This window comes from Bubalus kerabau, chromosome X, assembly GCF_029407905.1.
Source record: "Bubalus kerabau isolate K-KA32 ecotype Philippines breed swamp buffalo chromosome X, PCC_UOA_SB_1v2, whole genome shotgun sequence".
Taxonomy (NCBI): domain Eukaryota; kingdom Metazoa; phylum Chordata; class Mammalia; order Artiodactyla; family Bovidae; genus Bubalus; species Bubalus kerabau.
Genome location: NC_073647.1, coordinates 18,518,771 through 18,544,802, shown reverse-complemented (window position 1 = coordinate 18,544,802; position 26,032 = coordinate 18,518,771). Strand labels below are relative to the sequence as shown.

Here is a 26,032-nt window from a genome sequence, read left to right as displayed (position 1 = left end):
TACTTTCCATTGTGGTTACTTGGAGGCTTATCAGGAACCAAACAAGGGTCTACAAACAGCTGTCTGGGTAAAGGTTTTTGCTTTTACCTAATCTAGTCAGGCCCTCACTGCAAGGTGATGGCCATGGTATAAGTCCCCAGAGGAACTCAAATGGCAAACCTGGTGAACAGTAGAGCAAGAGCACCCTTCAATTTCATAACAAACCATCTTGGAGGGGGGATTGCTATGGGAGAAACTAAAATCTCAGCTAAAGGACCAGTGTCTTCAGGAAAACCATTCTAGATAATCTTAGCAGTCCATAGGCACAGTAGACAGGACACTGGACTAAAGTTAGAGCACAGGGAGTTCTAATCCCAGCTCTGCCTTTCTTGACCTAGGAAGGACTTCCTCCTCAGTGAGCCTCAGCTTCCATGTTTATAAGAAATACATTATAAAAAACATCTTAACATAGATTTTGTAATGGTTAAGTGAATTCCTTCATTCCTTTATTAGCCATTACATTCCAAGAACTGTGCTAGACATTGGAGATATGGTAGTATACCGCCCCTACTATGTGTATGTCTGTGTGTCTGTGTGAGAGACAGAAAACAGATAGATTACAATGCAAATTAGAATTTATTGGTGTTTGCATATTGAAGTGAGCAGCTTTAGCCACTTGCGTGATTCCAGAATCTTCACTCATAAAGAAAAAAAAAATCACCATTCAGACTGTTTTTAAAGCATTCATTAGCTGTTACATCTGAATCTCCTTTATTTTTGCCATATGTTAGATCCCTAAACATATAAGTGTCCATATATATTAAATAAACCCTTCACAATCAGTGGATAAGTAACATTTTCAGAACAGGAAACTAATAACTGCAAACACATACTATAAACTTATAGCCAGAATAAACTGAAAAATGTAATAATAATTGAACTATTCAAATGATCTAAGTGTTTAACTGAGATATTTTATAGCTGATTAATCTTTGACTTGTAGGATTGCCTCCACCTCAATGTGTGTAGTATTGTATACAGTGTTAATCCACTGTTACCCTGAAATGAATGCAGCCATAAGTTTGAGCATCCACTTGATAAATTGCTGAGTTTGAGGAGTTATTTGGGGAGGAGAGGGGTATATGGGAGATTCAGATTGAATGTACTTACTAGGGTTATATAATTGCATTTTGCTCTGTATCTCTTTTGAGTTAAAAGCTGTATTGGCTACTGCACAGAATCTTATTCGTTTAGAGACTGGAAACTCCCTGACAGATCATCTTATAGCTATTTTCCTTCCTGTTCCACATGCCAGGATGCTGCTTTGTCAAATAAAGCTATCTACAATAGACTTAATGGAGCTTACCAAATAGCTTTTCTCCCAGAAGGTTTCAATTCATTTTAATTCAAGGACTTTTGTGCATTTTTCTTCCCCTCGATCATATCTAATTTTGTTATCACATGTCTATAGTACTCAACTGCAGAAATCCTGCTCAGTATGAGCCAATGAGCAGGGCCTCCATTTTTATCTCAATCAGCTGCATGTTTTAGTTATTGCTTGGCTCCAATTAAAAGTTTAAACAACTAGATCTCGAAGGCTTTTTTCCTCCCTCTCCATGCTACCAAACTTGAATTTCAGGAGCCTATAGCATGCTTTTAGTTATATTTATTTCCCAATGAAAGTATGAGTCAAAGCTAGCAGTCTGATACCTTTGCTTGAAGTGCCACGAAATTTCTATTCTGTGAGATTCTCTATGCTAGCTAACCTCTATTTGTGATTCAGAACTGGAAATATTCTTGCCATGGAAGAAAGGACTGCTCTGCTCAGAGCAATGTGTTGAAGAGGGAGAATCACATCAAAGCAAATCATGATAGTGTGAAACTATTTCATTCTATTGTTAGCCATGATGGAAAGTACATGTACTCAGTAAACATAATAGCTATTCCCTTTCAGTATGTATCTTCTGCTTTCTTCACTTAAACTGGTGGTTTTCAGATTTGGTGTGTGTGTGTATATATATATATATATATATATATATATATATATACACACACACATACATATATAAATCATTGGGTTTCCTTTTAAAATTCAGACTTCTGGGCTGCAGAGTCTGATTCAATAGGTCTGTAATAGAGTTTGGGAATCTAAATTTTATCAAGCATCCTGAATGATTTCTATGATCATGGTCCAGGAAGTTCATTCAGAAAACATTGACTTAGACTAATTCTCCACTGTTCTAGCCAAAGTTTTCTCTTCAGTTGGCATCCAATCTCCTTCCTTTTCTCCTCCTCCTGCTGCTGCTGCTGCTAAGTTGCTTCAGTCGTGTCCGACTCTGTGCGACCCCATAGACAGCCTCCTACCAGGCTCCTCTGTCCCTGGGATTCTCCAGGCAAGAACACTGGAGTGGGTTGCCATTTCCTTCTCCAATGCATGAAAGTGAAAAGTGAAAGTGAAGTCGCTCAGTCGTGTCCAACTCTTAGCGACCCTGTGGACTGCAGCCTACCAGGCTCCTCCATCCATCCCATTATTCTCACTTTAGGAGTTGATCAATTAGTTAACAAGCATTATGTCATAAAAGCTGATAGGTATAAAGATGTAATATATGTAAATACACATAAAATGTAAGAAATACCACTTGGTGCTGACCTGGAAGATACTGATTAGAATGCAGCAAGGGCAAGAGATATTAGTGTGGGCCAGAGTAGTCACCATCAGTGAAAATTGATTAAGGCCTTGAAAGTGAACAAGTTTGGATGAAAGGCAAAAAAAGTGAAAAAGCATCTTGATGCAGAGAGGGAAAAGGCAAAGGAGTAGAGCTTAAAGAGGGAAATAAAGATGATGTGCAATAAGGGTATAAAAGATTGAGTGGGCAAGATGGGTCTAAACCATGGGGGACCATGAATGCCAAGCTTAGCATAGTAGGCAATATGTCACTATAAGCATGTCTCTCAATCATGGCATTTGTATGATAAAACCAACATGAATTACATATTTTAGGAGATAATTTTTGATTGAGAAAGATAAGCCAGAGACTTTTATAGGAATTGAGATATAAAATGATAAAGATTGGGACTAGTGAAAGCAACAGGAACTGAGAAAATGATAGAAGAAAAAAACAGAGAGTATGAGATTAAAGATGCCAAGAGTCATTTGGGGGGGAATAAACTAAAATCTTGGGTGCCAGATTGGATGTAGATGATGAAGAAAGGAAAGAACTCAGAATGAGCCTAGGTTTTCTAACCTGGGAGAATAGAAGGTTGGTGACTGTATTAGTTCGCTAGAGCTGCTATAACAAGTACCACAAACCAAGTGACATAAACAACAGAAATTTATTGTCTCACATTTCTGGAGCCTATAAATCTGAGATAAAGGCTCTGGCAGGGTTGGTTTCTTCTGAGACCTCTGAGAAAAATCTGTATCATACTTCTCCAGCTTCTGATGGTTTGCTGGCCATCTTCAGTATTCCTTGGCTTGAAGATGCATCAGCTCAGTCTCTTCCTGTTCACATGATATTTCCCCTGTGTGCATGTCTGTCTCTGTGCCCAAATTTCCTCTTTTCATAAAGACACCAGTCATATAAATCTATAAGCCTGACCTAATGACCTCATTTTAACTTGATTACTTCTGTAAAGATCCTGTTTCCAAATAAGGTCACATTCTGAGGGCTGCAACATATCTTTTTTAGGAGAAGAGATTCAATGCATAACAGCAGAACCGATAGAAATGGACTGATGGATGGGACTTCTTTGCAGAATATAATGAGATCAGCTTCAGATAGTAGGTTGTTGCCATGCTGTGCTCAGTCGCTAAGTCTTGTCCAATCCTTTTGTGACCCCACAGACTGTAGCCCACCAAGCTCCTCTGTCCATGGGATTTTTCAGGCAAGAATACTGAAGTGGGTTTCCATGGCCTCTTCCAGGGGATCTTCCCAACCCAGGGATCTAACTCACATCTCTTATGTCTCCTGCATTGCAGGTGGATTCTTTACTGCTGAGCCAGTACATAGTCGCTGTTCAGTCACTAAGTAGTATCTAACTCTTTGCAACCCCATGGACTGCAGCACAGCTGGCTTCCCTGTCCTTCACCGTCTCCCAGAGTTTGCTCAAACTCATGTCCATTGAGTTGGTGATTCCATCCAACCATCTCATCCTCTGTCACCCCCTTCTCCTCCCGCCTTCAATCTTTCCCAGCATCAGGGTCTTTTCCAGCGAGTCAGTTCTTTGCATCAGGTGGCCAAAGTACTAGAGCATCAGCATCAGTTCCCCATGGACTGCAGCCTGCCAGGTTCCTCTGTCTATGGAATTCTCCAGGCAAGAAGACAGGAGTGGGTTGCCATTCCCTTCTCCAGAGGTTCTTCCCAACCCAGGAATTGAACCCGAGTTTCCTGCATTTCAGGCAGATTCTTTACTGTCTGAGCCACCAGGGAAGCCCAGTAGGTAGTTAGAAAATAAACATAAATGATTTGTATACAAATCAGGGTTGAAGAAAGCAGAAGGAATAGAAGATAGTATTGAAAGTACAAAGATGTTGGCTGAAGTCTGGAGGATATAAATAAATGAATGTGAAAGACAAGTGAGAAAGAAGAGCAAAGGACTGAATACAGAACTTTGAGAACTACCCATAGTAAGGAAGAAGTAAAGGAAGAGGAATTTGCAGAAGACTTAGAAAAAGAACAGTCTGAGAAGCTGGAAGAAAACTAGAAAAGCTTTGGATTATAGAAGCCACAAGAAGAATTTATAGAAGTAGGGAATAAATAACATTAGCAGATATTATGAAGAAGAAAGGGTAACACTGTTGAGCAAGAGCTATTTTAGTAGAGTGATAGAGGTAGGGGCCAGAACATATGACAATAAGGAGAGAAAGTGGACAAAGACCACAGGTCCCAAAGTTGGTGATGGTGATGGTGTAGTCACTAAGTTATGTCCAACTCTTGCGACCCCGTGGACTATAGCCCACCAGGCACCTCTGTCCATGAGATTCTGAAGGCAAGAATATTGGAGTGGGTTTCCATGCCCTCCTCCAGGGGATCTTCCTGACCCAGGGATTGAATCCAGGTCTCCTGCTTTGCAGGCAGATTCTTTACCGACTGTGTCACCAGGAAAGCCCACGAAGTTGGGTATTGAGCAAAAGCAAATACAGGCTTTTTAAATGGGGACTATAAGTGATGACAAAGTTAAAGTTAAGTTGTTATTTGTCATTCAGGAGAAGAGAAGGAGGCCATGGAGAGTGTGAAGTTGAAAATGCTTGTGAATGAAAGAGTACTTATGGATAATTATGGAAGTGAAATCCTAGAGAAGAGTAATGTGAAGTGATCTGAATTCAAATGAAGTTTGCTTCAGAGAGGGGAGAACCCTCTTCCTCTGAGATAAGATAAATGAAGCTAAAAGTATATATGCAGCCCATATAGCAAGAGATTGGTCATCTGTGGAAAAGAGAAATGACTTGGAACAGAGACCATGAGGAGAGAGGAGCAGATCTGTAATAAGTACTCTGGGCAGTATGGAAGGAAGAAATCAGTGAGAGGTGAGCGATCCATCAGCAAGGGCCAGCATGAGTCTCTATCAACTAGAACTGCCCAGCTCTGCAACTTCCCATAAAAGTCCTCTGCAGCTCAGGATAACTAGCAGAGCAAGTTGAGTTAAGTGACCAGGAGTTAGGAATTGGCATGGTAAACCTGATCAAAGGTTTTCAGGTAAGTGAAGGAATAAGAATTACTGAGGAGTATGCAGCAGAATCTGTTTAGCCAGAAAGCAAATAGTAGGCTGGGTGAAGCTGGCCATTCCAGGACATAAAGATCCCAGCAAGAAAAAGATCAGAGTCTCAGGGTTATGAAGGACCATGACATAAATGATGGTTGAACACACTGTGTTTAAGAGGGGAGTGTAGAGATCTCAGAGGAGAAACAATGAAATCCCAAGTGTGTCCATGCTGGCAAAAGTCTGATTGAAGTACTGACCTGCAGAGAAAAGAAAAGCAAGGCTTTTTTTTTTAATTGGAGGCTAATTACTTTACAATATTGTATTGGTTTTGCCATACATCAACATGAATCCACCACGGGTGTACACGTGTTCCCAATCCTGAACCCCCCTCCCACCTCCTTCCCCATACCATCCCTCTGGGTCATCCCAGTGCACCAGCCCCAAGCATCCTGTATCCTGCATTGAACCTGGACTGGTGATTCATTTCTTATATGATATTATACATGTTTCAATGCCATTCTCCCAAATCATCCCACCCTCGCCCTGTCCCACAGAGTCCAAAAGACTATTCTATACATCTGTGTCTGTTTTGCTGTCTCGCATACAGGGTTATCATTGCCATCTTTCTAAATTCCATATATATGCGTTAGTATACTGCACTGGTGTTTTTCTTTCTGGCTTCCTTTACTCTGTATAATCGGCTCCAGTTTCATCCACCTCATTAGAACTGATTCAAATGTATTCTTTTTAATGGCTGAGTAATACTCCATTGTGTATATGTACCACAGCTTTCTTATCCATTCATCTGCTGATGGACATCTAGGTTGATTCCATGTCCTGGCTATTATAAACAGTGCTGCATGAACATTGGGGTACACATGTCTCTTTCAACTCTGGTTTCCTTGGTGTGTATACCCAGCAGTGGGATTGCTGGGTCATAAGGCAGTTCTATTTCCAGTTTTTTAAGGAATCTCCACACTGTTCTCCATAGTGGCTGTACTAGTTTGCATTCCCACCAACAGTGTAAGAGGGTTCCCTTTTCTCCACACCCTCTCCAGCATTTATTGCTTGTAGACTTTTGGATCACAGTCATTCTGACTGGCATGAAATGGTACCTCATTGTGGTTTTGGTTTGCATTTCTCTGATAATGAGTGATGTTGAGCATCTTTTCATGTGTTTGTTAGCCATCTGTATGTCTTCTTTGGAGAAATGTCTATTTAGTTCTTTGGCCCATTTTTTGATTGGGTTGTTTATTTTTCTGGAATTGAGCTGCAGGAGTTGCTTGTATATTTTTGAGATTTGTTGTTTGTCAGTTGCTTCATTTGCTATTATTTTCTCCCATTCTGAAGGCTGTCTTTTCACCTTGCTAATAGTTTCCTTTGATGTGCAGAAGCTTTTAAGTTTAATTAGGTCCCATTTGTTTATTTTTGCTTTTATTTCCAATATTCTGGGAGGTGGGTCACAGAGGATCCTACTATGATTTATGTCAGAGAGTGTTTTGCCTTTGTTCTCCTCTAAGAGTTTTATAGTTTCTGGTCTTACATTTAGATCTTTAATACATTTTGAGTTTATTTTTGTGTATGGTGTTAGAAAGTATTCTAGTTTCATTCTTTTACACGTGATCGACCAGTTTTCCCAGCACCACTTGTTAAAGAGATTGTCTTTTCTCCATTGTATATTCTTGCCTCCTTTGTCAAAGATAAGGTGCCCATAGGTGCGTGGGTTTATCTCTGGGCTTTCTATTTTGTTCCATGGATCTATATTTCTGTCTTTGTGCCAGTACCATACTGTCTTGATGACTGTAGCATTGTAGTAGAGCCTGAAGTCAGGTAGGTTGATTCCTCCAGTTCCATTCTTCTTTCTCAAGATTGCTTTGGCTATTCTTGGTTTTTTGTATTTCCATACAAATTTTGAAATTATTTGTTCTAGCTCTGTGAAAAATACCATTGGTAGCTTGATAGGGATTGCACTGAATCTATAGATTGCTTTGAGTAGTATACTCATTTTCACTATATTGATTCTTCCAATCCATGAACATGGTATATTTCTCCATCTATTAGTGTTCTCTTTGATTTCTTTCACCGGTGTTTTATAGTTTTCTATATATAGGTCTTTAGTTTCTTTAGGTAGATATATTCCTAAGTATTTTATTCTTTTTGTTGCAATGGTGAATCGAATTGTTTTGTTAATTTCTCTATTTTCTCATTATTAGCGTATAGGAATGCAAGGGATTTCTGTGTGTTGATTTTATATCCTGAAACTTTACTATATTCATTGATTAGCTCTAGTAATTTTCTAGTGGAGTCTTTAGGGTTTTCTATGTAGAGGATCATATCATCTGTAAACAGTGAGAGTTTTACTTCTTCTTTTCCAGTTTGGATTCCTTTTATTTCTTTTTCTGCTCTGATTGCTATGGCCAAAACTTCCAGAACTATGTTGAATAGTAGTGGTGAAAGTGGGCACCCTTGTCTTGTTCCTGACTTTAGGGGAAATGCTTTCAATTTTTAACCATTGAGGATAATGTTTGCTGTGGGTGTTTCATATATAGCTTTTATTATGTTGAGGTATGTTCCTTCTAGTCCTGCTTTCTGGAGAGTTTTTATCATAAATGGATGTTGAATTTTGTCAAAGGCTTTCTCTGCGTCTATTGAGATAATCATATGGCTTTTATTTTTCAATTTGTTAATGTGGTGTATTACATTGATTGATTTGCAGATATTGAAGAATCCTTGCATCCCTGGGATAAAGCCCACTTGGTCATGGTGTATGATCTTTTTAATGTGTTATTGGATTCTGATTGCTAGAATTTTGTTAAGGATTTTTGCATCTGTGTTCATCAGTGATATTGGCCTGTAGTTTTCTTTTTTTGTGGCATCTTTGTCAGGTTTTGGTACTAGGGTGATGGTGGCCTCATAGAATGAGTTTGGAAGTTTACCTTCCTCTGCAATTTTCTGGAAGAGTTTGAGTAGGATAGGTGTTAGCTCTTCTCTAAATTTTTGGTAGAATTCAGCTGTGAAGCCATCTGCACCTGGGCTTTTGTTTGCTGGGAGATTTCTGATTACAGTTTCAATTTCCGTGCTTGTGATGGGTCTGTTAAGATTTTCTATTTCTTCCTGGTTCAGTTTTGGAAAGTTGTACTTTTCTAAGAATTTGTCCATTTCTTCCATGTTGTCCATTTTATTGGCATATAGTTGCTGATAGTAGTCTCTTATGATCCTTTGTATTTCTGTGTTGTCTGTTGTGATCTCTCCATTTTCATTTCTAATTTTATTGATTTGATTTTTCTCCCTTTGTTTCTTGATGAGTCTGGCTAATGGTTTGTCAATTTTATTATCCTTTCAAAGAACCAGCTTTTGTCTTTGTTGATTTTTGCTATGGTCTCTTTTGTTTCTTTAGCATTTATTTCTGCCCTAATTTTTAAGATTTCTTTCCTTCTACTAACCCTGGGGTTCTTCATTTCTTCCTTTCCTAGTTGCTTTAGGTGTAGAGTTAGGTTATTTATTTGACTTTTTTCTTGTTTCTTGAGGTATGCCTGTATTGCTATGAACTCTCCCCCTTAGTACTGCTTTTACAGTGTCCCACGGGTTTTGTGTTGTTGTGTTTTCATTTTCATTCGTCTCTATGCATATTTTTATTTCTTTTTTGATTTCTTCTGTGATTTGCTGGTTATTCAGAAGCGTGTTGTTCAGCCTCTATATGTTTGGATTTTTAATAGTTTTTCTTCTGTAATTGACATCTAATCTTACTGCATTGTGGTCCGAAAAGATGCTTGGAATGATTTCAATTTTTTTGAATTTACCAAGGCTAGATTTATGGCCCAGGATGTGATCTACCCTGGAGAAGTTTCCGTGTGCGCTTGAGAAAAAGGTGAAATTCAATGTTTTGGGATGAAATGTCCTATAGATATCAAGTAGGTCTAACTGGTCTAGTGTATCATTTAAAGTTTGTGTTTCCTTGTTAATTTTCTGTTTAGTTGATCTGTCCATAGGTGTGAGTGGGGTATTAAAGTCTCCCACTACTATTGTGTTATTGTTAATTTCCCCTTTCATACTTGTTAGCATTTGTCTTACATATTGTGGTGCTCCTATGTTGGGTGCATATATATTTATAATTGTTATATCTTCTTGGATTGATCTTTTGATCATTATGTAGTGTCCTTTGTCTCTTTTCACAGCCTTTGTTTTAAAGTCTATTTTATCTGATATGAGTATTGCTACTCCTGCTTTCTTTTGGTCTCTATTTGCATAGAATATCTTTTTCCAGCCCTTCACTTTCAGTCTGTATGTGTCCCTTGTTTTGAGGTGGGTCTCTTGTAAACAACATATATAGGGGTCTTATTTTTGTATCCATTCAGCCAGTCTTTGTCTTTTGGTTGGGGCATTCAACCCATTTACATTTAAGGTAATTATTGATAGATATGATCCCATTGCCATTTACTTTATTGTTTTGGGTTCGAGTTTATACACCCTTTTTGTGTTTCCTGTCTAGAGAAGATCCTTTAGCATTTGTTGGAGAGCTGGTTTGGTGGTGCTGAATTCTCTCAGCTTTTGCTTGTCTGTAAAGCTTTTGATTTCTCCTTCATATTTGAATGAGATCCTTGCTGGGTACAATCATCTGGGCTGTAGTTTACTTTCTTTCATCACATTAAGTATGTCTTGCCATTCCCTCCTGGCTTGAAGAGTTTCTATTGAGAGATCAGCTGTTATCCTTATGGGAATCCCCTTGTGTATTATTTGTTGTTTTTCCCTTTCTGCTTTTAATATTTGTTATTTGTGTTTGATCTTTGTTAATTTGATTAATATGTGTCTTGGGGTGTTTCGCCTTGGGTTTATCCTGTTTGGGACTCTCTGGGTTTCTTGGACTTGGGTGATTATTTCCTTCCCCATTTTAGGGACATTTTCAACTATTATCTCCTCAAGTATTTTCTCATGGTGTTTCTTTTTGTCTTCTTCTTCTGGGACTCCTATGATTCGAATGTTGGAGCATTTAATATTGTCCTGGAGGTCTCTGAAATTGTCCTCATTTCTTTTAATTCGTTTTTATTTTTTCCTCTCTGATTCATTTATTTCTACCATTCTATCTTCTGCATCGCTAATCCTATCTTCTGCCTCCGTTATTCTACTATTTGTTGCCTCCAGAGTGTTTTTGATCTCATATATTGCATTATTCATTACATATTGACTCTTTTTTTATTTCTTCTAGGTCCTTGTTAAACCTTTCTTGCATCTTCTCAAGCCTTGTCTCCAGGCTATTTATCTGTGATTCCGTTTTTATTTCAAGATTTTGGATCCTTTTCACTATCATTATTCGAAATTCTTTATCAGGTAGATTCCCTATCTCTTCCTCTTTTGTTTGGTTTGGTGGGCATTTATCCTGTTCCTTTACCTGCTGGGTATTCCTCTGCCTATTCATCTTGTTTACACTACTGCGTTTGGGGTGGCCTTTCTGTATTCTGGCAGTTTGTGGAGTTCTCTTTATTGTGGAGTTTCCTCGCTTTGGGTGGGGTTGTATGGGTGGCTTGTCAAGGTTTCCTGGTTAGGGAAGCTTGTGTCGGTGTTCTGGTGGGTGGAGCTTGATTTCTTCTCTCTGGAGTGCAATGAAGTGTCCAGTAATGAGTTATGAGATGTCAGTGGTTTTGGAGTAACTTTGGGCAGCCTGTATATTGAAACTCAGGTCTGTGTCCCTGTGTTGCTGGAGAATTTGCATGGTATGTCTTGCTCTTTAACTTGCTGGCCCTTGGATGGTGCTTGGTTTCAGTGTAGGTATGGAGGCATTTGATGAGCTCCTATCGATTAATGTTCCCTGGAGTCAGGAGTTCTCTGATGTTCTCAGGATTTGGACTTAAGCCTCCTGCTTCTGGTTTTCAGTCTTATTTTTACAGTAGCCTCAAGACTTCTCCTTCTATATAGCACCATTGATAATACATCTAGGTTAAATATGAAAAGTTTCTCCACAGTGAGAGACACCCAGAGAGGTTCACAGAGTTACATGGAGAAGAGAAGAGGGAGGAGGGAGTTAGAGGTGACCCGAATGAGATGAGGTGGAATCAAAAGAGGAGAGAGCAAGCTAGCCAGTAATCACTTCCTTATTTGTGCTCCACAGTCTGGACCACTCAGAGATGTTCACAGAGTTATACAGAGAAGAGAAGAGGGAGGAAGGAGACAGATGTGTCCAGGAGGATAAAAGGAGGGAATGAAAAGGAGAGAGACAGATCCAGCCAGTAATCAGTTCCCTATGTGTTCTCCACCATCTGGAACACACAGAGATTCACAGAGTTGGGTAGAGAAGAGAAGGGGGAGGGAGGATACAGAGGCGACCTGGTGGAGAAAAAGGAGAGTCCAAAGGAGGAGAGAGCAGTCAAGCCAGTAATCTCACTCCCAAGTAAAAATGGGTACTGAAGATTGGGTTCTTAAAGGTACAAAATTGATAACAAATACCAAAAAGCAAAGATTAAAAATCTAGAATAGAGGTTGGATTTTCAAAATTACAATATTAAATAAAAGAAGAAGAAGAAGAAAAAAACAAAGTCACAAAAATTATTAAATATATATATATATATATATGAAGTTTGCTTTAAAAAATAGAGTCTTTTTTTGAAAAGTAATAGTAGGTTATAAAGATGAAAATTAAAGGAGTAATAGAGGACTTAAAATTTTTAAAAAGTTAAAAAAAAAGAATGATCATAAAAATGGTAAAAATATATCTAGGACTTTCTCTGGTGGTGTTGTGGGCAGTGTGGGGTCAGTTCATTTTCGGATAGTTCCTTGGTCCGGCTTATATTTCTCAAGATCTATAGGCCCCTTCCTATGTAGTCAGTACTAACTACAGGGTTTTAATGTATTGCACCTGTCACTTCCAAGGCACTTCCTTCTGTTTTAGCTTCTTCTGTTTGCTGGTCTCTTCAGTGTCTGATTTCTGCCCTGACACAAGGAGGGCCAGTGGTGGACACTTTTTTTAGGCTCACTTGTTCAGTCACACTGTGGGGAGGGAGGGACGCTGCAAACAAATAACACTGGCGTGTGCTCGCAGTGTCTTAGCCACACTGGGCCTGCCCTTGCTCATGGCATGTGTGCCCTCCCTGCCCACACAGCTCAGGCTCTAGGTTGCTCTGCTGGGAACCGTCCAAGGCCAGCCCTGGGCTGCATGCACCTCCCAGGTCTAAGCCGCTCAGGTTCAGTCACTTGGGTAGTCCTCAGAGGTGCAGACTCCACTAGGCCTGTGTTTTGTGCCCTTCCCAGGTCCGAGCAGCTCAGGTGATGAGGTGTTTGGCAAGTGTGGTCACTGCAACTTTTTTTATCGCCTCTCCTGTCCCTGCTGCTCGGTTTTCCGGGTGTACAACTGGCACACCTTCTCAGGTGGATGATGACTGTCCAGAACCCCAAGAAGTTTTAGTTAGCAAAGAAGCCTGCTTGCAGTTTGGTAGATAATGTCTCTCTGGGGCTGCGATTGCCCGCTTCCAGCTCTGGCTGCCTATCACCGGAGGGGGATGGTCTTCAGCCGGCTAATTCTGTTCAGTCTTTTGTTCTGTGCGTGGTCCTGGCAGTGTCTTAGGGCTCTTCGCGTGGTAGCTATCCCACAGTCTGGTTTGCTAGCCCAAGTTAGTTCACTCTGATTACCCTCAGGGCATTCAGGCCCGATCCTTACTCTAAGCAATGCAGCCCTCATCTCCCTGCCCAGATCCCGCTTGCTAGTGGCGGATGCAGGCGTCTGCACTGCTTCCCTGCTTGGGGAGTTACCATTGGGCTCGTAATCTGTGGGTTTTAATTATTTATTTATTTTTCCTCCGGGTTATGTTGCCCTCTGTGCTTCCAAGGCTCACTACAGACTCGGCAGTGAGAGTGTTTCCTGATGTTTGGAAACTTCTCTCTTTTTAAGCCTCCCTTCCAGGGACGGAGCTCCGTCCCTACCTCTTTTGTCTCTTTTTTTGTCTTTTATATTTTTTCCTACCTCTTTTTGAAGACAATGGGCTGCTTTTCTGGGTGTCTGATGTCCTCTTCCAGCATTCAGAAGTTGTTTTGTGGAATTTACTCAGTGTTTAAATGTTCTTTTGATGAATTTTTGGGGGAGAAAGTGGTCTCCCCATCCTATTCCTCCACCATCTTAGGACTGCCTCAGAAGCAAGGCTTTTTGAAGTCAGGGGACTCACTTGAGATTTTTTCTGAACTGGCCTTCATGGGTCGTGCTCATATCTCCCACTTTTTCTTCCCACTCTTTGTTTTTCTTTTTTCTCTTTGTGAATCACTGCAGCTCTAGCTTCTTTTTTTGAACCTTGAGAGGAGTGTTGCTCATTTTTCCTTCTATAATTTGGTAACACTTTTTAGCATCTTTCTTCTAAAATGTGGTAACATTTTTAGCATCTCCTTTTTTATGATTTTTTATTAGAGTATAGTTGCTTTACAATGTTGTGTTAGTTTCTGCTGTACAACAAAGTGAATCAGTTATACATATACATATATCCCCTCCCTCTTGAGCTTCAAGCCTCCCTCCGACCTCCACCCCCATCTTACCCTTCCAGGTCATCACTGGTAATGCGGCTTTTTAAGGGTGGCTGACTCTCTAAATTTACTTCCATTAATTTTTGTTTGTTTGTGCTCTTTGTATCATTGAAGAAACCTAGGTATATTTTTTTTCATACCTAAAAGCACAAAGTCCTTTTAGATCTTTTGTTGTAGAAAAACATGTCTGCGATTTTGCTCCAAGTGGCTCCTTTAAAATGAGGCATTCACAGCTGCCTTCATACTTTCATATCTGCCATGATGAACTGGCAGCCTTCAGATCTGAGGAGCAATCCCCATAAAGAGAAACTTTTTCCTATATAGGAAATCGTCAAAAAGGAGAAGCTGGGAACTAATGATGGCAGGAAAAGAATAAATTCACTGTACTATACTCTTTAGTATCAGGACTGATGAATTCACCTACTCAAACATATTATTAAAAGGGAATATTGAACTTTTCAATGTTCTGGAAATGTACAAAGAACTCCAACTTCAGAAATAGGCCCAATTAATATTAAGTCTGTGAAAGTAAAGACTTGGTATCCTCATTAAAATGACAAAAACCTTCACTTTAAAGAGTGGGAAATATATTTTGTAAGTGAGGGCCCCCATTTTCTTTTGCTTAGTGACAGGTCCAAACTGAGGAGATTATTATCTGCTCCCACTTAGCTACAACAGTCCATCTCTGCTCATCAGAATGCCCTTTCTCCCGGGGAGCGGAGGGGGGGGGGAGGCAATCTTGCCTCCTCATTTTCTCAGAGGAAAAATACTTTCACATTTCAACTGGAGAAGATGCCTCTAACCATTCTCCTAGACCTCTGTCCTTTTCTCTGCCATGTTTCTCTACATGACTTGTAGGACATGAGCATAATTACTGGCCTGCAGTACAAGAAGAAACAAAAAGAGAAAGATGAAATATCACTATTTTGTATTGAGCTGTGTGGCTTGCCAGTGGACAGACATGCATACCAAAGCAGAAATACCTCACTGTCCATCTGAAGCAGCCACTAGATTTGCAGAGTAACCTCTGTGCTGTTCAGCCTTACTCCAGTTCAAGATGCTATCACTGGTATTGACCCAGCAAAACAAGTCAAATATTTCTTCCCCTGTTTGGCAGATAGTCAATGTCTCTTTTTCCATCCAGTTCCAAATATATAATCATCTTCATCTTTAGCATCTTCTAAGGGAATGGTTCAGTATTCTTGCCTGGAGAATTCCATGGATAGAGGAGGCTAGCAGGCTACAGTCCGTGGGGTGGCCAAGAGTCGGACATGACTGAGTGACTGACACTTTGGTGTTGTGACTATTAAGAATACTGCCTGTCTGAGGCCAACTATCCCAGCCACTGGGAAGATGGCAAGGATAGATATTATTTGGTGTGCTGTGAATCCAACTTTCACATCAAAGACACAAAATCTGTGTGATTATGTCAACAACTAAAATCAGTAATAGCCGGGGACCCCGGCAGATCCAGGGTAGTAATAAAACCAAACATAAAATGAATGTATTGTACCAAAGGTCTCTTGTAAATTTTTAAGCAAAAATGCGAGGTTTGAAACTGCTATATCAAGATAATTACATGGCCATTCATAGAAAACAAACGTAGACACTGAGAACATGTCTCAACACTACTCTAGTGAGAAGGCATTTCTCACCAGATCCTGCCTATTACATTGTCACTCTCTTCTTTGGATTGTTGTTGTTGTTCAGTAGCTAAGTCATGTCCCACTCTTTGCGACCCCATGGACTGCAGCACGCCAGGCTTCCCTGTCCTTCACTATCTCCTGGAGTTTGCCCAAACTCATGTCCATTGAGTCGATGATGCCATCCAGCCATCTCATTGCTCTGTTACCTGCTTCATCTGATCACATCAGCCTTCATCAGTACCTAATTACTTTAGGATAACCCTCAGATTCAAGGCATTGAATTAAACCCAGCACTTCCCTATAGGCAGCTTTTTTTTCAGGAATAGGAAATGTTTTCACCCTTGAAATATAGTTTTCTTCTATATACTTCATCCTTATAAAGCACAACTTCTTATTGTTCATTATGTACAGGGTGAATCTTGTCTTTGCAAACCCCTTAGAAAACTATTCTTCCACCATTTATAGCTAATAATCTCAAAGATTTTATGTCAATTATGTTTTTTACTACCTTCTACCAAAAGTTACTTCCCATACGTAGCTGAAAAAATTCACGCCTTTGTCAAATTATATAACATTATTTATTTATTTATTTATTCATTTAATTAATTTATTTATTTCATTTCTTTTTTGGCTGCACTGGATCTTCATTGCTGTGCACAGGCTTTCTCTAGTTGCAGCGAGCAAGGGCAACTGTTTGTTGTGCTCAGGCTTCTCATTGCAGTGGCTTCCCCTGTTGTGGAGCACAGGTTCTAGGGCACGCAGGCATCGGTAGTTGTAGCACACAAGCTCAGTAGTTGTGGCTTGTGGGCTCAGTAGTTGTGCAGGCTTCAGTTGTTGTGGCACGCAAGCTCAGTAGTTGTGATGCATGGGCTTAGTTGGTCTACAGCATCTGGAATCTTCCAGGACCAGGGATCAAACCCATGTCCCCTGAATTAGTAGCTGGGTTCTTATCCACTGCACCACCAAGGAAGTCCCAAATTATCTTTTAACATTCTTATACATTTAATGTACAGATTTGTAATTTTGACCCATTTTGATGATACTTCTTTTCTGAACTCTATATTCTGTTAGGAATCAAAAAGGGAATAAACTACAAATATATCCATTAATTTGGAGTGTAAACAATAGAGATGAGTGGAATCTCATTTTTTACCATAGTCATAAGCCTGGAACTTGGAAGGAATTCAATAAATGTTTGTTGAATGAATGAAAATCTTCTTATTAAGTATTTTGAAGTAGCTTTTATGATTTTTGATCTTGAAAAATATGCCATAACCATAAATAAGTTTAATCTAGGTTTCCCCATGTGTCTTATTTTTCAATTAATAAACTTTAATTTTTAGATCAGTTTTAGGTTCATAGCAAAATTGAGCAGGAAGTACAGAGTTCCCAAATACTGCCAGTCCCCATATACATACAATCTCCCACTATCTACATCCTGCACCCCAGAGGTACATGTGTTACAGTAGCTGAATACATCCTTATCACCCAAAGTTCATAGTTTGCATTAGAATTCACTCTTGGTACCCATTTTATGGTTTTGGAGAAATATACAAAATGTATGTGTGTCCACAATTGTAGTATCATACAGAATAGTTTCAGGGACCTTAAAATCTTCTGTGCTAAACCTATTCATTCTTCCCTCCACCCAAATACCTGGTAACCACTGATTTTTTAACTGACTCTATAGTTTTTCCCTTTCCAGACTGGCATATAGTTGGGAACATATAGTATGCAGTCTTTTCAAATTGACTACTTTCACATAGTAATATGCATTTACATTTCCTGCATGTCTTTTCGTGGCTTTGTATCTCATTTTCTTTTTAGTGTCATTTATTATTCAATTTTCTGGATGTATCACAGTATATTAGTGGTTAGATAACTACTAAAGAACATTGTGGTTGCTTCCAAGTTTTCTGTTGTAAATATGTATGTGCAGGTTTTTGTGTGGACATAGTTTTTAGCTCATTTGGGTAAATACCAAGGAACATGATTGCTGGATCATATCATTAAAGTCTGTTTAGTTTTGTAAGAAACTGCCAAACTGTCTCCCAAAGTGACTGTACCATTTTGCATTCTCACCAGCAATGAAGCAGAGTTCTTATTTACACCACATCCTCACCAGTCCTTGGTGCTGTCATTGTTTTGGATTTTGGCAATTCTGATATGTTTCTAGTGATATCACACTCCTGTTTTAATTTGCAATTCACTAATGACATATGATGTTGAAATCATTTCATATGCTTACTCGTCATTAGTATATCTTTGGCAAGGTGTCTGTTCAGATTTGTAGCCCAAATGGGTTGTTTGTTTTCTTATTGTTGAGTTTTGAGAGTTCATTGTATATTTTGGATAGCGGTCCTTTATCAACTGTGTCCTTTGCAAATATTTTCTCCTCAGTCTATGGCTTTTCTTCTTGATATTGTCTTTCACAGAGAAGTTTCTATTTTAATTAAGGTTTCTATTTTAATTATTTTAACTGATTCCAGGTTATCAGTTATTTCTTTCATGGATCATGCATTTGGTATTGTGTCTAAAAACTCATCACCATACTCAAGGTCAGCTACATTTTTCTCTTATGTTATCTTCTAGGAGGTTTATAGTTTAGGATTTCTCATTTAGGTCTATAATCCATTTTGACTTAATCTTTGTGATGTCCAGTTGTTCCAGCATGTTTGTTAAAGAGTCTATTTTTGCTCCATTGTATTGCGTTTGCTCCTTTGGCAAAAATCAGTTGACTCTATTTATGGGGGTCTCTTTCTGGACTCTCTAATCTATTTAATGGATCTATTTGTCTTTTCTTTCACCAACACCACACTGTCTTAGTTACTATTAACTTTCTGTTAAGCCTTGAAACCAGGTAGCATCAGTCTTCCAACTCTATTCTACTCTTTCAATGTTGAGTTGGACATTCTGGGTCTTTTGCCTCTCTTTATAAACTTTAGACTCAGTTTGTCAATATCCACAAAGTAACTTGCTTGGATTTTGATTGGGATTGCATTGAATCCACAGATCAAGTTGGAAACAACTGATATCTTTATGATATTGCCATCCTATCCATAAACATAAAATCTCTCCATTTATTTAGTTTTATTTCATTCATTTTTTCACTTGAATTCAATGTGAATTGAATGATTTCCACTCATTTTCAACCTGAGTTTTGTAGTGTTCTTCATATAGATCTGGTATGTATTTTGTTACATCTCTACTTAAATATTTCATTTTTAATGTGCAAATGTAAATAGTGTGTTAGTTGCTCAGTTGTGTCCGACTCTTTGCAACCCCACAGATCGTAGCCCACCAGGGTCCCCTGTCCATGGGATTCTCCAGGGAAGAATACTGGAGTGGGTTGCCATTATATATTTTCATTTTAAAATGATCAAGGGCATTAGACTATAAAAATAACACATATTTTAAAAATAATCTATACTGGAAAATTATCTCCTTTTCTTGTCTGATTGAATTATCTAGGACTTCCAGTACAAAGTTGAAAAAAGCAGTGATAAGTGGTGGCATCCTTGCCTCGTTCTTAATGGGAGTGATTCAAGTTTCTCTCTATGATGTATGGTGGTGTGTGTGTGAAGTTGCTCAGTCGTGTCCGACTCTTTGTGACCCCGTGGACTATAGCCCACCAGACTCCTCTGTCCATGGGATTCTCCAGGCAAGAATACTGGAGTGGGTTGCCATTTCCTTCTCCAGGGGATCTTCCCAACCCAGGGATCGAACCTGGGTCTCCTGCATTGCAGGCAGACGCTTTATCCTCTGAGCCACCAGGGAAGCCTGTAGATGTTTATTATCATATTGAGGAAGTTCTCTATTCCTAGTTTACTGAGATTTTAAAATCATGGATGGGTGTTGGATTTTGTCAAATACCTTTTCTGTATCTATTGTATTATCATGCAACTTTAACCTCTTTAACTTGTTAACATAATGAATTACATTAATTGATTTTTCAAATGTTGAACCAGCCTTGCATACCCAAGATGAATTCCACTTGATTGTGGTATATTTCTTCCTATACATTCTTGCACTTGATTTACTAGTATTTTGTTGAGAATTTTTACGTCTGTGTTCATGAGAGATAGCAGTCTGTACTTTCTTTTCTTGTATGTCTTCATATGGTTTTTGGTATTAGGAAAATGCCAACTTCATATAATGAGTTAGGAAATGTTCTCTGTTTCTATCTTCTGGAAGAGATTGTAGAAATTTTGTATTATTTTCTTCCCTAAATAATTCAACAGTAAATTTATGTGGGCCTAGTAGTTTCTACTTTAGAGAGTTATTAATTATTGATCCAATTTTTTTAAGTGATAGAGGCCTACTCAGACTGTCTACTTCTTGTGTGTGCATTTCAACAGATTTCAAGGAGTTGGCCCATTTCATCTAGGTTATAAAATGTGTGGAGTATGTACTATGGACTGAACTATGGACTAGTTCAGTTTAGTTGCTCAGTCGTGTCCGACTCTTTGCGACCCCATGGACTATAGCATGCCAGGCTTTCCTGTCCATCACGAACTCCCAAAGCTTGCTCAAACTCATGTCCATAATATTCCTTTATTATCCTTTTAATGTCCATAGGATCTATAGTGACATCCTCTCTTTAATTTTGGACATTAGTAATTTGTATTTTCTCTATTTTTTTCTCAGTTAGCCTGGCTAGAGTCTTCTCAACTTTATTGATCTTTACAAAGAACCAGCTTTTGTTTTTACAGATTTTTTTCTATTGAGTTCCTGTTTTCTATTTAATTGATTTCTGATCTATTTTTACTATATGTTTTCTTCTGCTAACTTTAGATTTAATTTGCTCTTCTTTTTCTAGTTTCCTAAGGTGGAAGCTCAGATGATCGATTTTAGATCTTTCTTCCCTTCTAATATATGTATTCAATGCTACAAATTTCCCTCTAAACATGGCTTTAGCTGCATCTCACAAATTTTGAGAAGTTGTGTTTTTTATTTCCATTTAGTTCAAATATTTTTAAATTCCTTTTGAGATTTCTTCTTTGACTCATGTGTTTTTTAGAAGTGTGTTGTTTGATCTCCACGTATTTTGGAATTTTCCATCTATCTTTCTGTTATTGATTTCTAGTTTAATTTCATCATGGTTGGACAGCATACCCATTGTGACTTACATTCTTTTAATGTGTTTTAGATGTGTTTTATGATGAAGAATATAATCTGTCTTGGTGAATGTTGCATGTGTGCTTGAGAAGAATATATAATCCGCTGTTAAATGAAATAGTCTATACATGTCAATTATATCCAGTTAATTGATGGTGCTGTGGGTTCAACTGTGTCATTACTCATATTCTGCCTACTCGATCATTCCACTTTTGATAGAGGGGTATTAAGTCTCTATAATAGTGGGTTCATTTATTTTTTTGTTGCAGTTCTATCAGATTTTGTTTCACTTATTTTGATACTCTAGGATTAGGCTCACACACATTGCTTGTTATGTATTCTTGTAGTACTAATGCCTTTATTCCTATGTAATGCCCTTCTTTAGCCCTGATAATTTTCCTTGGTCTGAAGTCAACTCTGCCTGAAATTAGTATAGCTACTCTTACTTTTTTTTTTTTTTACTAGTGTTAGCATAGTGTATTGTTTAACATTCTTTTATTTTTAATCTATATGTATTTTTATATTTTAAATGTTTCTTAAATATACCATTATAGTTGTTTCTTGTTTTTTTCTTACTCTGACAATATCTGGATTTTAATGGTTGTATTTAGACAATTGATGTTTACAATAATTATTGATGTAGTTGGATTAACATCCACCATATTTGTTACTATTTTTTATTTATTGCTCTTGTTCTTTGTTCTTTTTGCCTTCTACACATTTCTAGCTCCTTGTGGTTTTAACTGAGCATTTTATATGATTTCTTTTTTCTTCTTTCTTAGCATATTGGTTATACTTTTTTTTTTTACTTTTTTAGTAGTTGCCCTAGAGTTTGCAATTTACATTTACAACTAATAAGTCCACTTTCAAATAACCCTATACCAATTTGTGGCTAGTGCAAATATGTTATCATAATATAATCCCAGTTCCTTCCTCCTATTCCTTGTATCATTGCTGTCATTAATTTCACTTATACATAAGCACACACACACACAAGCATACATAATTGAATGCATTGTCACTAGTATTTCGAGAAAACTATTATCTGTTAGATCAAGTAAGAATAAGAAAAATTAAAGTTTTTATTTTACCTTCACTTATTACTTCTTTGATGCTCTTCCTTTCTTAATGTAGATCCAAGTGTCTGACTTATGTCATTTTCCTCTGTCTTAAGAACTTCTTTTAACATTTCTTGCAAGGCAGGCCTAATAACAACAAATTCCCTCAAATTTTTCTTCATCTGAGAAGGTATTTCTCCTTTACCTTTGAAGAATAATTTCACAAGGTACAGAATTCTAAGTTGGTAGATTATTTTTCTCTCAGCACTTTGAGTATTCTCTTCATTCTAGTCTTGCCTAGGTGGTTTCTGAGGAAAAGTAGGATATAATTCTTATCTTTGCTTCTCTATAGGTAAGGTGGTTTTTTCCCTCTGGTTTCTTTCAAGATTGTTTTTTCTCTTTAATTTTCTGAAATTTAAATGTTATGTGTTTTGGCATTTATCCTACTTGATGCTCTCTGAACTTCCTGGATCTGTGGTTTTGTATCTAGCATTAATTTAGACATATGCTCAGTCATTATTCTTTTACATATTGCTTCTGCTTCTCTTTTTTCTCTTGACATTCTCATTATGTATACATTACATCTTTTGTAGTTGTCTTACAATTCTTTTCTTTGTGGGGGTTGATTTTTTTTTTTTGTTTCAGTTTAGGATGTTTCTGTTGTCAACTCTTCCAACTCAGAAATTCTTTCCTCAGTCATGCTCAATCTACTAGTAAGTCCATTAAGGGGACTTTTCATTTCTGTTCATGTATTTAATCTCTAGTATTTCTATTTGATTCTTTCAATTTCCATCTCTCTGCATACAATATCCATCTATTCTTCCATGTTGTCTACTTCTTCTATTAAAACTGTAGCATGTTAATAATAGTTGTTTCATTTTCTTTTTTGGCCATACCTTGTGGCTTGTAGGATCTTAGTTCTCCAACTAGGGATTGAAGCTGGGCCCTCACAGACTCAGTTGAGAGAATTCATTGAAAGCATGGAGTCCTAACCACTAGACCATCAGGAAATTACAAGTAATAGTTATTTTAAATCCCTAGTCTGATAACTCCAACATTTCTTCCATATCTGACTGGTTCTGATCCTTGCTCAGTTTCTGCAAACTATGTTTTTTACTTTTTAGTATGCTTTGTAAATTTTGCTGAAATCTGGACATGATGTACTAGGTGAAAGGAGCTCTGTTAAATAGGACTTTTTTGGTATGGTGGTAAGATGTGGTGGGAAGAGAATCATTTTATAGTCCTATGATTAGGTCTCAGTCTTTTAGTGAGTCTGTACCTCTGAACTTCATAAGTGGTCCTCAGTTTTTTTTCCCCACTTAGGTGGGACAGAATGGCTGGAGGGGGCTGGAGCTGGCTGGTTCCCCGGGTTGGTTAGGCTCTAGTACTACTCCAGTAGGTTAGGGTCTGGTGAAATAATTTCTCCTGAAGGCAATTCTTTTACAGAAGAACATGAAGCTCTGGCATATTTCAAAAGGGTTTCTTTCTCCCCTCCCCTGCTGGAACTACATAGGAATTTTTCTCCAGTGTTCACTCTGAGGACCAGGTGGAGCTTCTGTACATAAGACTCACAAAAGCGTAGGAACCAAGCTATGACTGGGTCTCCCTGGACTTTTTAACTCTCAGACTTGTCTACACTGAGCCTCCAGCAAATTGACAAGTATAGTTTAGGTTTTCCTACCTTGTCACTGTTTCCTGTGGTGATATCTGCTGATGGCTTTCTGGTCTGGTAAGTTGTGATCCTCTGTATTCCTCTGTTGTCTCTCCAATTGGAGGTGTATGAGTTTGCATTGTTGCTTCATTTCTCTGTTGTATCAAAGAAGAGTTGTTGATTTTTTTCCAGTTAGTTCAGCTTTTTACTTGTTGTTAGGATGGAATAGTGACTTCTAAGCTCCTTACATGCTAGACCATAAACTGGAAGTCTTTTTTTTTTTTTAATGCCTCGCCACATGGCTTGTAGGATCTCAGTTCCTTAACAAGGGATCAAATCTGGGCCCTCAGCAATGAAAGCACAGAGTCCTAACCATTGGAAAACCAGGGAATTCCCCAGGAAGTCTTGTGTCTTAAGTTTTACATTTACCTTTCCTCTATAGGAAATGGCAACCCACTCCAGTGTTCTTGCCTGGAAAATCCCATGGATGGAGCCTGGTAGGCTACAGTCCATGGGGTAGTAAAGAGTCGGATGTTACTGAGCAACTTCATTTCATTTTTCTCTATAGGACCAGAGGAAGCTTCATTAAAAAGCTGCATTTTTAAAACAACTGTAAGCAAAATTATTGAGTGGACAGTCATCAGTGCAAGACAATTAGCCTTGTATTTTATTATTACAGACTCACCGTTTGCTGCATTTCAAGTAAAAGTAACTGATGTTACCTAGAAATATTGTAGTGATGTTTAGAGAGAGGAATTGAAACATGATGGGGACTTTTGTGTGTTGGAATTCTGTGTTCATTTACAAAAATGAGTCTTTGTGATTTTGTGTCCATCTCTTGCTACCATAGCCAACTCAGACCTAGAGTTTCTCATTGAGAGACTTTTCATACATGTCAGTTTAAAACGTCAAGTCTTCATGGGGCTAAGGTGAACCACAACAGAACCTGGATATATGGTTTTTACTACTTTATATTGATTGTTTAGCTTTAGTATCACAGGCAGAAGCTCTGAAAGAAGAAAATGACAGCCTCCGTTGGCAGCTAGATGCCTACCGGAATGAGGTGGAACTGCTCAAGCAAGAACAAGGCAAAGCCCACAGAGAAGATGACCCAAACAAGGAACAGCAGCTGAAACTCCTGCAGCAAGCCCTGCAAGGAATGCAACAGGTAAAGGCATTTTGGTTTTCTGAGCTTTTTGGAAGGCTAGTAATCAGCTCCTCACCTGTAAAAGGGCCCCCAGAAGCAAATAGGATAGTAAACCTCTTCTTGATATTCTGTTTTCTGGCATGGCTGAGGAAGGGATTACATATTGTAGTTCATGAAATCTTTGGTAAATACAGGGAAAACAATGGATCACCAGTTTCCAAAGATTGTGCATTCAGTAAAACATACTTAGCAATAAAACTACACTGAGCAATAGCCTAATCTTTTCTTTATGCTACCAAATACACTTTAGGATTTGAACAGAGTCTCAAGGTCATTATGAAGAACCTTAATTACTTAGATAAGCAAAAGTGCTGGTGAATAAGTGTCTAGTTGATACAATGCTAAATAATACAGTCTTTTAGAAGAAATGACCAGAATCCTACCCTTGATTTGGGTGGAAGGAGGGATGTTATGGGCTTTTAAGTATCAGTGCTTTTGGGTACATAATACCAATTTGCTTTTGTTTTGTTTTCACAGTCGTTTGTGTGAATGAGTTTACCTGCACATTATCTCAAGTGTAAAAAGTAAAGTAAATAAGTGCATCCAACTGTAATTGCATTCAAAAACAACACTGTGTAATAGATGCCTAGAAGTTTCACGTGGTTATCACCCCAACAAGCCTACTATTTAAAGATACAGCATCTGTTCCCATTATAGCAAAGGAGTACTACTTCTCAGTAAGGGTACTATCCTCTTCTGTATTGCCAGACTACCAGCCATTTTCCTTACAGCTTAAATTGTGCAATAATTTTTTAGTTGTGTGCCTCGGAATTATCTAGGGTGAAACTTATTGATGGTTAGAAGTCACAAATTGTGAACATGGAGTCTCTTCTGGCACTAAGAGCCCCATGTTCCTATTACTTCTGCTATCGTTGTCTTCCTATGTGACAAGCAAGATCACATTAATATTTCACCTTTCCTATTAACAAAATGTGTGAAGTAATGGGTACCTTCCTTTTATTGTCACCATGGAGTTTAATTAGAACATGTAAGTTACATCAGAGATCTTCCCACCAAAAAAATACATCTCCTCAGCTAGACATCAAAGAATTTTGACAATGTACATTGTACTGTGTCTTTTATCCTTCTCAATGGTCTTTTGCAAGCCTGTGAAAAGCAAAACATTTTCCTGTCGTGGTTTTCCCCTCTTTCCTTGATTTTGAAACCAGTCCAC

At 38.3% G+C, this 26,032-nt stretch overlaps 1 protein-coding gene, 1 long non-coding RNA gene and 1 other non-coding gene across 19 annotated transcripts in view; 1 reads left to right on the top strand and 2 right to left on the bottom strand.

Moving 5' to 3' along the window:
• Positions 1-26,032, top strand: part of ENOX2 (ecto-NOX disulfide-thiol exchanger 2) — a 295,795-nt gene that overhangs the window by 255,162 nt on the left and 14,601 nt on the right. For 14 of the 17 annotated variants that reach the window (XM_055564072.1, XM_055564071.1, XM_055564065.1 and 11 more), the window contains one exon: positions 24,638-24,819. In XM_055564072.1, the coding sequence (XP_055420047.1) occupies positions 24,638-24,819 (182 nt within the window). Of the gene's footprint in view, positions 1-2,223; positions 3,106-24,637; positions 24,820-25,335; positions 25,542-26,032 lie in introns of those variants that run through there. The other 3 variants (XR_008708214.1, XM_055564062.1, XM_055564074.1) reach the window with 3 other exon arrangements.
• Positions 16,759-26,032, bottom strand: part of LOC129639139 (uncharacterized) — a 36,734-nt gene continuing 27,460 nt past the window's right edge. Inside the window, exons 2-4 of the long non-coding RNA XR_008708217.1 lie at positions 23,682-23,806; positions 22,034-22,147; positions 16,759-16,888 (exon numbers count right to left, since the gene is read on the bottom strand). This is a non-coding gene — a long non-coding RNA (uncharacterized LOC129639139). The remainder of the gene's footprint in view (positions 16,889-22,033; positions 22,148-23,681; positions 23,807-26,032) is intronic.
• TRNAC-GCA (transfer RNA cysteine (anticodon GCA)) lies at positions 19,530-19,601 on the bottom strand. The gene has a single exon. It is a non-coding gene; the product is annotated as a tRNA-Cys (tRNA).